The 17,262-nt window shown below is 43.5% G+C and overlaps 1 protein-coding gene across 2 annotated transcripts in view; it reads right to left on the bottom strand.

Annotated features, from left to right (window-relative positions):
• The window catches only part of CHCHD6 (coiled-coil-helix-coiled-coil-helix domain containing 6), a 120,649-nt gene that overhangs the window by 29,488 nt on the left and 73,899 nt on the right, over positions 1–17,262 (bottom strand). For both annotated transcript variants that reach the window (XM_009896346.2, XM_054162850.1), the window contains one exon: positions 11,879–12,014. In XM_009896346.2, coding sequence (XP_009894648.2) covers positions 11,879–12,014 — 136 coding nt within the window. The remainder of the gene's footprint in view (positions 1–11,878; positions 12,015–17,262) is intronic.

The raw sequence follows: 17,262 nt of genomic DNA, 5'->3' as shown, positions 1-17,262 counted from the left end.
CTACTCTAAAAGACTTGAGAAGATTTCCTGAGACTCAGGACACTCCTGAACACACTTAGGCTTGATACTTAAAGATGAAATACAACTTTGATGTGCCACAGGAAGTTAAACCATAGTGCCAACATCCTAGGGCCCAGAAACATTGCGGAGCTCATTAAATGGCGATAATCCTAAGCAGGCTACACCTTCAGCACTACTGAAGACAAAAGCTTTCATATTCCTGCTAATACGGCCTGAGGAAATCTCTTGTCTGCTAACTCAGCAATTGGTGTACACCTGAATCCATGAGAAGACACAGTAGTCATGCACCACAGAGCCCAGAGCATCATTTAGAAGTACCCATATAATTTAGCAACATACCGTGTTCAGCTGCAGCCATTGCCTCAGGAGGAGGATACAATTTCTCCCTTCTTCATCCCATGAAAAGAAGTGAGAAGTGTTCAAATATGAAATTAAGATGGCATTGAGATGGGACAAACAGTAATTCAGTCTCTTTTCCAGTTCCTTTGGAGAAATAACAAGTCTCCATATCATATCTATAACCAGAAGTTCTCCTGCTCTGTCAAAGAACTTCCTTCATAAAGTTATAAAGTACATAACAGACACAGAGTATATTACTTGCCCTGCTGCCTCAGCCTGATAATAAAAACCTCAATTCTGATTTTTAGAAACTGAGGGTTTTTTAAAATCTTATGCCAAACAGTCCTCTAAATGATACAGTTCTTGCTGAAGTTTATGCCACAACAATATTTACTTATTCTTTTCTTCTGTACAGCTCTCTCAGCCTAGAACATGGAGACTTTGCCAACTATAGTTTCACCCCCTGATCCAAAGCTTTACAGCTCTATCAGTGATGAGGCTTTCACAGAAGAATGTCTTTTTTAATAGCAGCAGTGCAGGGACCTATCAAGTAGCTGGGTACTGCTAGTCTAATCCCCTGAACAGGCAGCCATACAGATCCAATCAGTTCAGCATCACCACTTTCCACAACAGTCAAGAGACTGACACACAGAAAAACCTCAAGAACAGGAAGCTGTTATATAATACAACACCTGAAGAGGAAAGGTGTGTCCTAGACAGAAACCTAACTGCTTAAGTAGCTGAGCTGGGGCAATGCACAGTACTAAAGAGAATAAACTCAGAGCAACTGCAAGGCATGAGTAGGAAACATCATTCAGAGACTAAGACAAATGTAAAAGTCTTCCAACAGTCTGATCTGAATGAAAGCAGCAAATGGTTCCACCTGCTATCATCTCACACAGTTTTAAGCTTGCATTTTGTTCAGTTTTGTGATTTCCTGAGGATGTATCCACTGAATGAAACTTCAAACAAACAGAAAGGAGATTTGAAGATCCAGGAGTCTGTACAGGTGCAAATAACTGTAATGGGAAGGTACCATCTCAGACATGGCAGGAAGGCACTGCCACCTGCCAGAGGCTTGCATGACTTGTGTAAGTGGGTGCTCCTTGCAGTTTTTAAGACAGTGCCCACAGCAATTAGATCACCAGAACACTTGAAATCATCCTTGTTTGCAAGCTCAAAGAAGAATCCCACGAACAAGTAAATGAAGAAAACCATTCTCCATTTCCATAGGAAACACTTAGATCAGAGCAGGCCTGAAAAACACACTGCACAGAGAGAACTGGAATGATTACTGTGTGCACTTCAGTCTGTTCAGGAGTTCTGAAAATAATAAATAAAATCTCATGATCTTCTTTCACCAACATTAAATTCATTCTCAGAAGGGAACTAGGCACCTGCAAACACACAAACACGCTGCAAATGGATTGGTGATGTTCAGCGCTCCCAGCCCCCCAATAAAAGAGCAGTGGAATAATGTTTTACTAATAGACTGAACCAAGCAACCTTTAGCTTTCTGCTACACAGATCAGTGAAATAACTCAACAGATGATCTGCTCAGAAAAAATAAACCCAGTCCTTGTGGGCAGCAAACATGGACTGATAAACTGAGTGGGAGAGAATGCAGAGGCAGATGGGTGGAGGTAATCAGAAATGACAGAAAGATAAGCAGGCAGAGGGCAGGCAGAGAGCTTGAAGGACAGAGGCAGAAGAGCTGAGACACAACAGCATACAGATATTTCAAAAGTGAAATCAACAGCTTTCCAACAGCATTATTTTAAAAACCATCCCCTCTAATATATGCAGGGAACCAGTTGTTTGCAAAACAGCCTTTAAATCCTACCTACCATACCTTATTAGACTAACTCAGAGCTGGAGGTTGGCTGATCCTGAAATCCATTTGTAGAGGACAAATAGGCATTCAGCGGGGACAAAGAGCGAACGCGTTGTCAAAATAACTTTGTCTGCACTTCTGGATGCACATTCAGGCTTAGCACAGCTGAGCAGCAAGTTTCTCCAACTTCACAAGATACACAACACTTTGCAGTGCCATCCTAACTCAAGGCTTCCCTACCTGCTTCCCTCACATTACACAAGTAACAAACTGCAATTACAAGAAGTGTTGGCTCTGTGGATAGTTTCTGTGAATGCACAGGTCTGTAAAGGCCTTTCACCAGTTTTCAAAGGCCCCTAGCAAAACCAGTGTTCCAGCAAAAGGAAAGTTTCTTGCTAACAGATGAAAGTACCAACAGCAGAGCTAACTCTAGCACTATACTGAGGTCACTGTAACAGGCTGTCCTCAACATGTCTTGCTCCCGTGTTTGAAGCACTGGTGTCCAGAAAGGTTATTTAAACTGGCCTGAGAAGGTCTAGCTAGAGCTGACAGCTTTGAATTACTTTGGAAGCATCCCAAATATAAATGGGAAATATCTCCAGACACAGAGGCTCATTGGACAGTGTCACAGCAGGGTGAAAACCACAAGTAATTAATGCAGGCAAGATGCAGAAAGAAACCTCCCCACAAAGTTTAGATTTTTCTAACAGCTGAATGCTCCACTGTCTTGGAAGGAGGCTCTGTAGAGAGAGCAAACACCAGAAAGCAGCATCACAGCAACTTCTGCAAGCCTTCTCCTTCAATATGCCATAGCTCTGATGACAAATGGATTGGTTTCCTACTACTAGAAGGGACCTTCCTTGCTTGTTAACTTCCCAAGTTCTCTTTGGCCCTACAAAGCAGAGCTAGGTAGTGCAGTCTTGCTTGCGGGGTAGCAACTCTTCCACTGGGCTGGGACCAGTGCCACAGAATAACCCCGGTACAGGCTATCAACACAGACACATTCAGCCGACTGGGGAAGGCTTCAAATCCTATTAGTCCTCAAGGTACTCAGCCTCAAGACTTGCTAACAAAACCAGCTGATGGATGGTGTGTGGAAACTGCAAACTGCATGTAGCAGGAAATCATCCTGCACAGACTATGACCAACAAGGAGCATAACAAATCTTTGGTTTCCCCAGTTTGTCATGAAGACTTTGGCATCACGGAAATAATTCCCCAAGTTATAGCCAGGTTGTCAGAGCATGGATCTAACATTAGCACGGAAGTTATGGAAGTCACAGCTATTTTGGAACTTCTTGAGATTCTGAAGGCATTTGACCACTGACCTTGTGCTTCCACCCAGCAGTTGCTATCGACAGCAATTTTTGTGGATCTGTTTCAATCTAACTTCAGCAGCAAAACTCATAGTTTAAAAATTGGAAATCAACTTCTTCCTGTCCAAGACTGCTTGGTCATCAGTCTCCTGGAATTAATCCCAGTAAGAATTTCCATTTCCAACTTGCCAACACAGTGCTACAAATCTTTGGTGAAAACATTTGGCATTAAAATAGCATGATGCATCACAACACTCTCACCCCCAGGCAACTACTTCCCATGCTAAATAAGTCCAGCTGAATACTGGCTACAGGATAGCACTGCCTTACACACCACAAGAGCACACAGCTAGAGAAATCTAGTAGATCCATTTAGGTGCCATTAATTTCAGCTAAAATATAGAATAGAATAGACTAGAATAGACTAGACTAGACTAGACCAGACCAGACCTGACCTGACCAGACCTTCAAGATTATCACATCCAACACCACCTAATCAACTAAACCATGCAACCAAGCACCCCATCCAGTCTCCTCCTAAACAACTCCAGTGAGGGCAACTCCACCACCTCCCTGGGCAGAACATTCCAATGGCAAATCACTCTCTCTATGAAGAACTTCTTCCTGACATCCAGACTAAAGCTCCCCTGGCACAGCTTGAGACTGTGTCCTCTTGTTCTGGTGCTGGTTGCCTGGGAGAAGAGACCAACACCCTCCTGGCTACAACCTCCCTTCAGGTAGTTGTAGAGAGCAATAAGGTCTCCCCCGAGCCTCCTCTTCTCCAGGCTAAGCAACCCCAGCTCCCTCAGCCACTCCTCGTAGGGCTTGTGTTCCAAACCCCCTACCAACTTTGTTGCTCTTCTCTGGACACATTTCAGCAAGTCAACATATTCCTTAAACTGAGGGGCCCAGAACTGGACACACTAGTCTTTGGAAAGAGAGGAAAACAAACCCATTGCATTAGAGAATCACATTCCTTTCCTGACAGTGCTTGGCTCTACTTTGCTTGAAATTTTGATACCCAACTTCAAATGAGCCTCTTCAGATTCACCCACTCAAAGACCACATCACAGCATCAAGTCAGCTATGGCTTCTCTTCCCTGACTGGATAGCTCTTACAGTATCTTTATTATAGGGAATAAAAACTGGACTGCTTTAAATAGGTTCAGGCAAACTAAGTTTTAAAACAAGAAGAACTGTAGCACAGACCACATGTTAAAAGTAACAAACCCCCAAAATAGTTCAGCTTCAGATGCTGTAATGGAAATCTTACTCCTTTACCCCTTCTAACAAATTTACCTTCTGACCCATCTGTGAAACACAGAACACATAGAATAAACCAGGTTGGAAGAGACCTTCAAGATCATCGCGTCCAACCCATCAACCAATCCAACACACCTAAACGACTAACCCACGGCACCAAGCACCATGCATACTTAGATTAACTTTACTGAGATCAGAATCATCAAGTGAGAAATTTTACCCAAAGACAATTCTGCCTCACTTTAACAATGTCAAACCCCCCCCCCCATCAAATAAACAACCCCCCCAAATAAATGCACACAGACTTTGCATCGACCTGTTGGACAACAGATTGGTTTTGAGAAGACAAACAAGGTCAGAAGTCCTCCATCCAGACCAGGCAATGAATACAAGAATGTGAGATGAAATGATGATGCAAAGTATGGACACTAAGTATCTCTGGAAGAGGAGACCTGAAGCACAGCCAAGTGTGCAGAGAAAGTCTTAGGCTTATTTATGGTCTCATTTTCTTCAAAACTTACATACTGCAGGAGGTGCTACCTTTGGGCTTTATGTGGACTACAAACAGCAGACAGTGGGTTAATAAGTGCTGATTCTAGCCAGGAAGGGGTTGGTATCTTCTCCCAGGCAACCAGCACCAGAACAAGAGGACACAGTCTCAAGCTGTGCCAGGGGAGGTTTAGGCTCGAGGTGAGGAGAAAGTTCTTCACAGAGAGAGTCATTCCTCATTGGAATGGGCTGCCCAGGGAGGTGGTGGAGTCACCGTCCCTGGAGGGGTTCAAGAGGAGATTGGATGTGGCACTTGGTGCCATGGTCTAGTCATGAGGTCTTGGGTGACAGGTTGGACTCAATGATCCTTGGGGTCTCTTCCAACCTTAGTTGTACTGTGATACTGTGAGGACACACCAGACTGTGGGGAACATCAGGGCTTCCTGACGTGTTCAGACACAAAGCAAACAAATAACTTAAGCTTCCAGTTTCTTAAATGCCAGGTATAGGCAGCAGCTATTTCCATTTTAAGCAGGCCACCATTTAATTTTGGGACAGTTCACACCCTTCCAGGCAGCTCTGTATTCTTAGTTTATCCACTGATGAACTCTTGAGGTTATGAAGGATTGTGTATAGACTCAAGACTCACCAGCACCAAGAACTGTTGTCTTAAAAATCAAAACAATAATCATTTCCATCTTTTATCATTAGAAGCAAAAGATGGTTCCTTTTCACCTTTGTGAAGAACAGGTCAGGGTACTATTGGGTACAGCTAATCCACTACTGCTCTCCTCTGTGTTTATGACTAAACAAACAGCAGCTGCCTGCAGCTTGCAGCCTCTCCACTGACTCCCCTTGTGGGGGCCATTTATTGAGTCATAAACTCCTTCAATAGTGTTATCACCACAGCATTTACACAAATAAAGGTTGGGAAACAGAAAGAATTTAAAAAGAGGATTGACTTCACAGAAAAGGCAAGAAAAATGCTTTACAGGTACCTTTGAGCAAGGGCCAAGAAATGAAAGGCAGGGCAGGTATACAGGTGGCTGAGGATGGCTGGGCATATCACCTCCCAGGTATGAAACACAGATTTATTTGAAACTACAAAGCTAATTTCACAAAGCTCAAACCATCTCAGAGCCTTCCAAGTCTGATATATTGCATTTCAAGCAGCATACTGCGTGATATATTTATATCTTCTCAGTGAGACTTCAACACCTAAGATCTACCTTTGCAGAATCCTGGGGGAGGAGAAATCCTGGCATTTCTCAAGTGCAGATATGGACCTCAGTATATCTGGCCAAAGCTTTCTTCCCACAGCCACACACACTGGCTGCTGCTCTCTACCTTACTAAGTACATAATCTATAAAGCATTCTGCAGTCCTTCAGAACAGAAGCAATTCTTTAACAAGAGCCCAATGATCGAGAAGGATCAGAGATACCTGCAGTGCAGCCTGTGGCATCCAATGCATCCCAAAGCTGTTTCTGTTAAGCAGAGAGAGATTCAGGTTGTGGAAATGAAAGCTCCCAGCAGTCCATGCTTCAGCACGATCCAAAATGCTTGTGTGAAACTGCTCCATCAGGACAGGACACTGCATGACTACCTGCAGCAGCATCTCAGCGATCCAGGTCACCACCCGCAGATTAGAGACAAACTTCCAGCAGGGTTGCAATGCTTTGCTGTGTGTGCTAAATGAGAACTGCACTTTCACAGGGATCCCTTGGAAAAGTAGGCACAGTAAATTGACCACGTTCCTTTTATTACAGTCAAGGGCAAACGAGAATGCAGTCAATTCAAGGTTATGTTAAAAGACTACCTCTGCTCAGTCAGTCAGTGTTTTGCAAGGGCTTGTTTGCATAGCAGAGTGACTCACAGTAAACGAGTGTGAATTTTCCCTGCACTTCCATTACAAACCCAGAATGTTCATAGACACAAGTTGTTGTGCCATAAACTCACTTATCAGTTTATTGCATTCTAATTTCCCCATCTAGACGAGCCCTAGAGCCCTGACAGAAGTAGGTTTACCTTTGTTATGAATAGCAGACTCGTGAGAAGCTGGCCACAGAGCAGGGAAAAAGAGCACAGAATTATGAATGGCTCCTAGCTCGGTGTACACAGCTCCTATTGACAAGGGAATACACGTGTCTGAGTATGCAGCTCTTTATAACTTGGTTTGGCCAGGAGCTAGAGCACAAAAATTTCACCTTGGTCCTTCTGTGAAAGACAAGCACCTAGAGACAGCAAGAAAACACTTGGAAAGAAAGGGATACATGCTCTTTCCTAAGAGACATTTTCCTGCACAGTCACAAGAAGCAGGTTCGGTTTGACATCTCAAATCATGGTAATGCAGGGTCACCACAGGTCACATTTTTCAAGTGGCAGCTGGTCAGAGATTCTTTGGCAAAAAAATCATCAATTATGGAGCAAATTATACAACAAAAACTCAAAGGAAATTCAGCTTTGCCTACTCGTGTGGACAGGACATAAGGGAAGCAGAATGGGTCACAAATATTCTGAGGGGCTTGCATGTGAGTCTGTATCTGCAGGGTGAGGGAACCAATTACACAGTATCACAGTTTCACCAAGGTTGGAAGAGACCTCAAAGATCATCAAGTCCAACCTGTCACCACAGACCCCATGACTAAACCATGGCACCAAGTGCCACGGCCAATCCCCTTTTGAACCCCTCCAGGGATGGTGACTCCACCACCTCCCTGGGCAGAACATTCCAATGGCGAACAACTCTCTCTGTGAAGAACTTTCTCCTCACCTGGAGCCTAAACTTCCCCTGGTGCAGTTTGAGACTGTGTCCTCTTGTTCTGGTGCTGGTTGCTTGAGAGAAGAGACCAACTCCCTCCTGGCTACAACTCCCCTTCAGGTAGCTGCAGACAGCAATAAGGTCTCCCCTGAGCCTCCTCTTCTCCAGGCTAAACAGTCCCAGCTCCCTCAGCCTCTCCTCACAGGGCTTGTGCTCAAGGCCTCTCACCAGCCTCATTGCCCAGTTCACTAACAGGACTTGGGCTTTAAAAAAAAAGAAATCATTTGGTTTTCCCTTCCACCTGGACTCAAAGCAAGACATGCAGATTTCCACCGACCACTCTCCTCTTCCTTCCACAGCCTCTTCTCATTGGCACAAGATAAAACCTTGGGGAAGCAGCAGCAGCAATTTTCAGTTCTCATTATCTAACGGCAGCGGTAGCTCTTGGTGAAACCCGTGGTCAATAAACTACAGGCAATTTTAAAAGACACAATGGGAACTGCCCCTTCCACAGCTGTCCCATTATCCCAGCTTTTATTAGATTTAAAGCCAGCGATTTTTATGCTGTAGCTGAAGTTCTGCAGCGCCATGAAAACAGACCACCAGAAAAGATAAAACACTCCTAAATTAAACAGGAGACATTACAGCAACGTACTCAGTGAAGTCAGAGAGCTTCCACATAAGCAAAGCACAGGATGAAGCAAGGAACCCACAGCCTACGTGGGCTGACGCTGCTTCAGCAAGCCAATAGCAACACTACCAAAACTTAACATTCTGGATGGTATAAAAAGCAACATTAGTAGAGCAGGTTAGGCAGGGCAAGCTGAAAGCATGTCATCTACACAGGTGGACAACCAGAGCAGGATCCTATTCCCATAGCTCTATTATTATCCCACTACAAGCGTTAACTTTGGAGTTCATAGTCAGGATGTGCCTTTCAAGTGGCAGAGAAATGCTCACTCGTGGATGGCACTTCAGCCAACCTGTTTCAAATGACTGTTTTAGGATCAGATGTGCCATGCACTAGTGGTGCTTATTTCTTTCTCTCCCTTGACTACAAAAGAAAAGCCCATGGCCAGAAAACATACAGAACACTTAATGTTAGTTACATCCCTATCATGCACAATTAAGTAACCTGTTGCAGTAAGAGGGCCTGCCCAGGGTATGAGTAGAAAATAAATTGCAAAACTCATTAAATGATTACCTGATCTATTTGTCCTTGGGGCAGAAGTAACTGAGGGTACATTTCAGATCCCAGATCAGATAGGAATGTGCAAAGCAACAGGCAAAGGGAGATGGGCGCCCAAAGGAACAGTCTCAAAGAAACACAGCAAGGGGGAAGATGGGAAGAATTCTTCTCATCCACTGTAATTTTCACTCTAGAAAACGAGAGCTTGTTTTCTCTGAGTCTAATGTATACCATGCCCTGGAGACATTTTTACCAGCCCTCAAAAGGAACTTGCAGAGAACCAGATGCTTCATTAAAGAATATTCACCAAGCCTTATAAAATCTTTAGTGAAAAGCTGAAGAACAAATCACCAGCGTGCAAGTGAGCTGAAGTCACACATCCAGCTTTGATTACAACCTCCTGGACTAGATAACAAATTGTGCTTAATAATAATAATTAAAAAAAAAAAGAAAGGTAAAAAATAAAATAAAGGGGAAAAAAAACCACTCAAGAAATGCAGAGATTCTGGCCCCTCTCCCCCCACATTCCTCCAACCTGAATTTCCTGTATGAGGAACGCGAGAGACAAAGCCATTTGGTGGAAGATGCTAATTTAAACTTATAGAAAAATAACAGCTTAAAAGGGGAGGGGAGGAGGCAGCTTTAATCCTTCACGAGAAAACATAACAGCTTGTGATCACTACATATATCTCAGGAGTCACAGGAGTCAGTAAGAGCAATGAGGCAAACTGTTAGGGCTTGAGCCGCCCAGGAACAAAGGGGACCACAGAAGACACACTGCCTTACCCAAGTTATATTTGAATTTGTACTTGCTCTAGAGTCTGTATCTAGCTGCAAGGTTCAGTTACCCATTCCTTGGTCTCTCCTAAAACACAGCAAGGAGATTTTCTGCCACATTGTTCTCATGCACATGCAATGCTGCTTCAAGGAAGTTTCTGTAACAGGGGAAAAATTTCCTCAAGAGAGCACTCTGGGAACAACGACAAGCCCCAGGTTTTGGTTTATAAAGAAAAAAACCTACCACAAACCTACCACCACCCAAATCCAAAAAAGATCCAAGTTAATGGGGTCTTTCAATGCCCTCTGCTGTTCCCAGTCATTCAGCTTCCAACCTACTCTATAATAACGCTGGGCTGGGGCTCAGGGCTGGCAGTGTCCCAGCCCCTTTCTCAGGCGGGTTGGAGCCACAGCTTGCAAATATGCTGAAGTTTAATGCAATCTGTCTTCCCGGGTAATCACATTCCGCCTGCACTGCACACAATAAAGATGTATTGGTAAATGCATTTGCTAAAGATACACTCCACAGAAAAGGCTACAAGGCTGATTTACGGGAGGCGAGGCGCAAGCATCAGGTAACAGAGGCTGGCAATAGATGCACCAGTGCTCCGTGCACAGCACCAGAGGGCATGGACTGTGCAGCAGTGGCACAGGCACTGCTTTACTTTAAAGCTGAGAAAGAAAAAGAAACCACATGTTTTGGGAGATGGAGACTTTAAAGATATCAGAGAAAAGCCCTTTCCCTGGCAGCCTTAACCTTGCTGATTTGCAGACATACAAAGACCTTCTTTGTAAACAGGAAGGAAAAAAATTCCACTAGGACTAGCAACAACATTTGGTCTAATATATCCTGACAATTTTCCCATCTCCTTCTGTCGGGTTTCTTCTGGGAGCTGGCTGGCAGCTTGTTTCATGTTATACTTAAATCAGGCATACAGCTTCCCCTCACAATGCTAATGCGACAGAGAAAGACTGCTTCTATGAAATCTTCACCTCTCCCCCAGCCTTTGCATTAGTAATCCCATGAGAGGAATCTCGGGTTTCTATTCCCAGAAGGCTCCATCCTTTTCCCCAAATCCACCTTGCTATTCTCAGCACCTTTTGGAGAATTTCCTGCCCTCAAAAAAACAAGAAAAAGTCTGCTTTTGGGGGACACTTGACCCACTGAGTTCTCACATGGGGAACAGCATCCTTTGCACTCCAGATATCCCAAGCAGCAGAGTTATGCCTTACCATGCACTTTTACCAAGACCATATGCTACTTGTAATGTCCAAATACTTCATTTTTCTTTTCTCCTTCACTTGTTTTAATAGCCAGAAAATATTCCAAGGTACCAAGCAGCTGCTGTCCTAAGGCATCAACAGAATCTACTAGGGTTCTGCATCTCAGAAGGAATAGCCATAAGGCTTGCTGACTCTCTGCACAAGATGATGCACTTCTCTTAGCAGGCAGCAGCTTTGCTCAGTAAAGAAGCTCTGTTCAGGCACCAAGACCTCCACCTGTGAACTCCCATAATGGGAGGATGCTTACAGCCCATTCAAAATGTTGCCACCATTAGCAAAATGGCTTTGCTTAGCCTTTGCAAAAGAGAATATCCAAAAAGGTAAAACTTGGGGAAATTACTGTGACTGATTTTGAAACCTAGAACCACTGGAGTCAATAGTTTGGTGGCAGCCCAGTATAACAGAGCTCATAGGAATAAAGCCAAGACATACCACAGTGTGACTAGGAAATGTGAAATGAATGTGGGAAAAGGAATAAAAAGAAGAAGAAAACAATGTGGCAAATTGACTAAAAGATACCATGTCTCTCAGAAACACTTCCCAGAAGAAAACACCATGCAAAACAGGACAGCAAAGCCAGCAGGTACAACAGAGAAGCTTTTATTACCTTCTGAGCGGCACTAACGCAGCGCTGATATTCCTTAGCCAGCTCGGAGCATTTGAGCACTTCACATTTGTTTTCTTGGTAGCACTTCAGAATTTCAGACTGCAGGTTTGCACAGACAGGGTCAGTGTTCCTTCTCCTGTGGGGAAAACAAGCACAGGGAAAAAAAGAAAAGTATGAAGAGGAGTTTTCACCCACTTACTACCACCTTACCAGTGACACACACTTACCTTGTACTGGAGACCCAGTCTCTATTAGACTAGCCCTAATTTAGAAACTGGTGGGAACAGCAATCACCAAAGTTGGTCAAAGGACCTGCAGTGTCTTTTGGCTGAGAAATCTAGGGTACCTAGCAGACAGACAGAACACCTTTCTAGGCTGGTGTGGAAGGCAGTTTTACCCTTAGACAGAAGTTTGTCTCTCCTCTGCAGTCAGGAGGAAAAAGAAAAAGAAAGTCAATTCCAAGAGGTTCAATTATTTCCCCAACTCACATTGGAAACCTTTAGCAGAACTCAGGAATCCTGATTGGGCCTGCCCTAGATCTGTACACTGTCTCATAAGGACCTGAACAGAATAAGCTGCCTCAATCTATTGTATTTTCATCTGTTTAAACACTTCAACAAATCCAACATGGTTGGAAGCATTGCTGTTCTCCTAGAGACTGGAGTAATAGCAAGACCAGCTATCTATTTCTTTGTATTTCTGAAGTAATTAGTAGTCATACCCTGTAAATGCCATTGACAGCTACCCAAGAACAATTAGGGATGATGTTCTTACACTCTAATGTGTATGTGTACATATGGCACATCATCAGCAACAGTACCATAAAGAGGAGGGTCATTGTAAAACAATACCAGCAACAGTGACACAAACACAGTAACGACAGTGCCGTCAGCTGCACAGACAGGCAGACAGACATTGCAGGAATCTGCAGCACAATTGCCACAGTATGCTTTACCAGAGAACAAGAGAGCATATGCTTAGGTGCAGCACTCCTCAAATGCTGCTTCCTAAACCATAAACCCATTTAATTCTTTGCATTTTCTGCCCCAATGTGATTAGAGAGATGTGTCCAAATATCAAATGCACCTCTTCCTTCCACAGCACTTGATGCCACAGGCAGACATTAGTGCCACGCTGTGATGTATTCACTTCCACACTAACGACAGGCACTCGTTCAGCAACAGGGCTTCATAGCAAGGGAGAGAGACAACAGGATCTGTTCCTGGGCATGTCTCATCTCAGGTGGAACAGACTTCTAAGAAATCTTAAACCAAGATCATCTAAAAGCTTTCAGAGAGCTCAGATGAGAGTTTCCAAATCATGCTCGTTTTTAAGCAGCTGGAAGGCAATCAGAAGGGCCAAAAGAAGAAAAAAAATACCTCTGTCCTTTCTGTATCAGCAATCTGATTGCTCCCTCAAAATAGTTGGGTTGAGATATATTCCAAATGATACCTTTCCAGTTCTCAGTCCTACTGTCAACATACACAGACAAATTAAGAATTTATCAGTTACAGTTTGACAGTCACACTCTAAATCACTGAGGTTTGGATCAGAAACCACCAAAGATACTACACAGACATCTTTTTCCACCTCTGCTCTAATCTTACAGCTTTAGAAGAAACTTATTTCATGTATGGTCCCTAGAGGCTAGTGCACATTTCTAATTTCTATGTTCTGTAGCAAATCACCTTTAAAGCCTCTAAAAATCCATATTCTAAAAAAAAAAATCTTCAACTTTTGGAATAGAAAAGAACCCAGGGAGAGCTTCAGAAACTCATAATGTTGGCATTTTGCTTTGTCACTAACTTTAATGTCACTCTAATCAAATCAGTGAGACTGTGGAAATGATACCAAACAATACCAGGTCAGGAAATACCACCAAATCCCTCACTTCATTGAAGAAGTTAAGACTTTTAAAATTAGGTTTTTTGAAACCCAGCCATGTTAAACTGAAGGACATTTTGCAATTCTCAGGCAGAGAACTGGAAGAGCAAAAAAAGGACAGCACGCCACAAACCAGTCTGGATTCATCTGAAGTGAACAACATGGTGCAAACATCTCAAAAATATTTAGATGAATGCTTGAGGTTGCCATTGTCAGCTAGAGGAATTACACCTTTTTTTTTTCTGGGTCTGTTTCTTCACCATCCCTCCTACTGTACCAGCCTTCATTGCCTAGAGTAAATATAACACTGGGACCCATCTGTGGGCTCAGACAGTAGTGCAAAGTCTGTTGTTCTCTTCTTAAGGAGACCTCTTGATGCTCAGCCCACAGTGCAGAGGGGTATTTAAAAACTACACAGTGGTGAATGAGAAGCCACAGAGTGAGTGTGGCTGCTTAAAGGATACCAGAGGCAAGGGATCAGTCAGCTCAGAATGGCATACATTGTCCAGCAAGCACCTAAATCAGTGTTCACACAATACAGTAGAATAAACCAGGTTGAAGAGACCATAGAGATCATCACGTCCACCTATCATCCAACACCACCTAATCAACTGAACCATGGCACCAAGCACCCTATCAAGTCCCCTCCTAAACACCTCCAATGATGACAACTCCACCACCTCCCCGGGCAGCCCATTCCAATGGGCAATCACTCCCTCTGTGTAGAATTTCCTCCTAACCTCCAGCCTAAGCCTCCCCTGGTGCAGCTTGAGACCATGTCCTCTTGTTCTGGTGCTCACCTGCCACTTCTCACAACACACAGGATTTATTTGGTACCAGGTACTCAGAAGCATAACAAGAATATTCTCCTTTATTTCTTGAATAAAACCAACTGTGGTCATGCATCAATTGCATCAGGTTCTTAAAACAGATTTCAAGAAACTAATCAAAACAATGCAAAGCTGGTTAAGGTAATTATCAATACACATTACACAAACCAATATGTCAGTGCATTCACAAGTGAATTGGAAATTCATCAGAACCAGTTAAATCCCACTGAGAATGACATCTGACTCTGGAGCAGTAAGCTAGTGCTGTTTGGGAGAAAACTGTCACTGTGCCCCACTGTGCAGTGTGAGCTATGAAACAAGGGGACAAGAAGTAAATGTCAGCTCGCCATAAGGAAGCATGTCCTGCAGAGCCTGGGAGTACACAAGTCACCCACATCTAGCAGACAAGTTGGGGTACCCATCTGGACTGAAAAGGGATCTCTCTACTGCTTTGGCGAACAAGTGCTCAAGCACAGTAGTCACTACTGCTGTCCTACCTGACTCAAAGGGTTGCCACTGCTGCTCACACTAAGTCTCTTACCTTCAGGTTGTAACATTTCCATACAGGGGGGAACTATAGCCCTGTAATACCACTTGCATCTTACAGTTGTCTGCCTCTGCTTGTAGGTATCTGAAAGGAAAAGGGAGCTAAACACAAAAAACTTGATGGGCACAAGTAGCAGCTAACTACAAACATCTCTGAGAGCAATGACACATTGACTTCCGAAGGAGGTGGACCTTTGCCAGCTATCTCACTTGAACCTCAACCTAGCTCAAGGCTGTTGGCTCTAATTAACCTTTAGAAAAATTAATCTTCTGGACACTTCACTACACTGCTCTTGGTAAGCACCTCATTGTTTGAAGGGTTTTATTACTATTTCTTAAACAACAAGGGGGGTGGAACATGGTGGAGCAGGGATGAGCTTTGAATACATAAAGAGCAGAAAACTCGCATGCTTTGACCTTTCTTCTACAATGGGTCACAGTTTTAAGCATAATATGTCACCATCAAATAAGGCAGACAATTAGCCTCTGTCTAAAACAAAACACGTTGCAATTGCTACCACTATTAGCAAAACAGATGCAAGGGGCTCCTTTACAGCATCTAGGAAAAAGACGAGAAAGGCTGGGCTGGGAAGGGCTAGGACAATACCTGCAGACAGGGATGAATGGGAGATGAGCCCTGACAATACCTGGGAAATAAATGCAGGATATACAGAATATGAAAGATTAAACCAATAACTCGCTCTCTTGTCTCCTTAGAGGAAGAGGAAAGGAGAGAAGATGACAGGCAAGAAGAACTAAAGGATGAACTCAGAAATAATACTCATTAGCAGAGCGTCCCCCATCATAGCAGGGAAAGAAACCTTTGCCTCACCACTGTTCAATGGGAAGGAAGGCTACGTACACACGAAATCCATTATTTCAGCACTTCCCCTCCCATGGAGGGATCTAAATCAGGTCTCTGCCTGGAAAACAAGGGAGAGGTTTTCTTAAAATGAAACAAAGGGCATCCTTCTCTCTGCTATCCCTTGAGGTAAGACAAAACGAGCACGATCTTGCTGCATTTTGACACACCAAGAGTTACCAAATCCTCTCTATCACTGCATATTCCCTTTTACTTTATTTAATAAATGAAATCTCATCAACTTATCCTTCTTCTATTATCACTGCTGACATCAATCTGATAATATTGGCTTGGCGTGGAATCGTGCTATTATATGTCCTCTTGATATTTAATTTAAGAGAAACGTCTGCAGTGGGGTGAATATGTGAAGCAAGCTTTTTATTACTGGCAGCGGTAAGGATGCTGGGAGTGAATTAGACATTCATCTTAGTCAGGGCCAATCTAGTGGCTCAGAAGAGGTTTTCTTCTTAACCCCCTCCTAACTGTTCAATAGCAGCAGGTAATGGCTGCTCCAGTCAATAACTGCATTCATTTGTCTTGGCAAATTCATTTCTACGTGGATATAAACCCCACGAAGAAGTGCTAAGTGTCCGGGAGGTTAAAGCAAGGTTCTTTGAGAATTTCCATCCTAAGCTCTACAATAGTAGGAAGAGTGCTGGCCTAAATGCCCATCAATTAATCAAGAAGCAACATAGCTTCCAAAGACAGACACAAAAAACTTACTGCAAGAGGCAATTAAGGCCCTATCATCATGATACAGACCCCCAAAGACAGGAGGTCTCAAACACAGCACAAGGGCTGCTGGCGAGTTGCTGCTGACAAGTTTCCTTTATGGAAGAAGAGTTATGGACTCAGTATTGGAAAGCAAGGGAGAGCTGGAAGATACGTATGTATCTGCTAGTTCTTTCACCCAGCTGAAAAATCAGACTAGCCAAGAGAGATGCAACTTTAGTGCTTTAGGACTTGGCAGCTCTTTAGACTAGTACAAAGTGAGTGCCACACCACCACTTGGCTTCACTGGGTAGAACAGCAATTCCAGATGGAGTTTAGAGCAAGATTCTCTTTTTCACCTTTTACTCTGGGAAACCACTCAAGATAAGGAAAAAGAACCCAAAAACTAAGAGACTGATGGTATCTAAAGGTAGACATTTTGATATTTCTGTTCAGAAAGCAAAACACAAAGACATGCAGGGTGCCTCATATATGACCATTTCAGAGCAGCTAGCTTCAGCATGCAGCTGCAAGCAGCAACATAGATGGGG

This window comes from Dryobates pubescens, chromosome 1 (genome assembly GCF_014839835.1).
Source record: "Dryobates pubescens isolate bDryPub1 chromosome 1, bDryPub1.pri, whole genome shotgun sequence".
Classification (NCBI taxonomy): domain Eukaryota; kingdom Metazoa; phylum Chordata; class Aves; order Piciformes; family Picidae; genus Dryobates; species Dryobates pubescens.
Note: the sequence above shows the minus strand (reverse complement) of the source record. Positions and strands in the feature narration are given on the sequence as shown.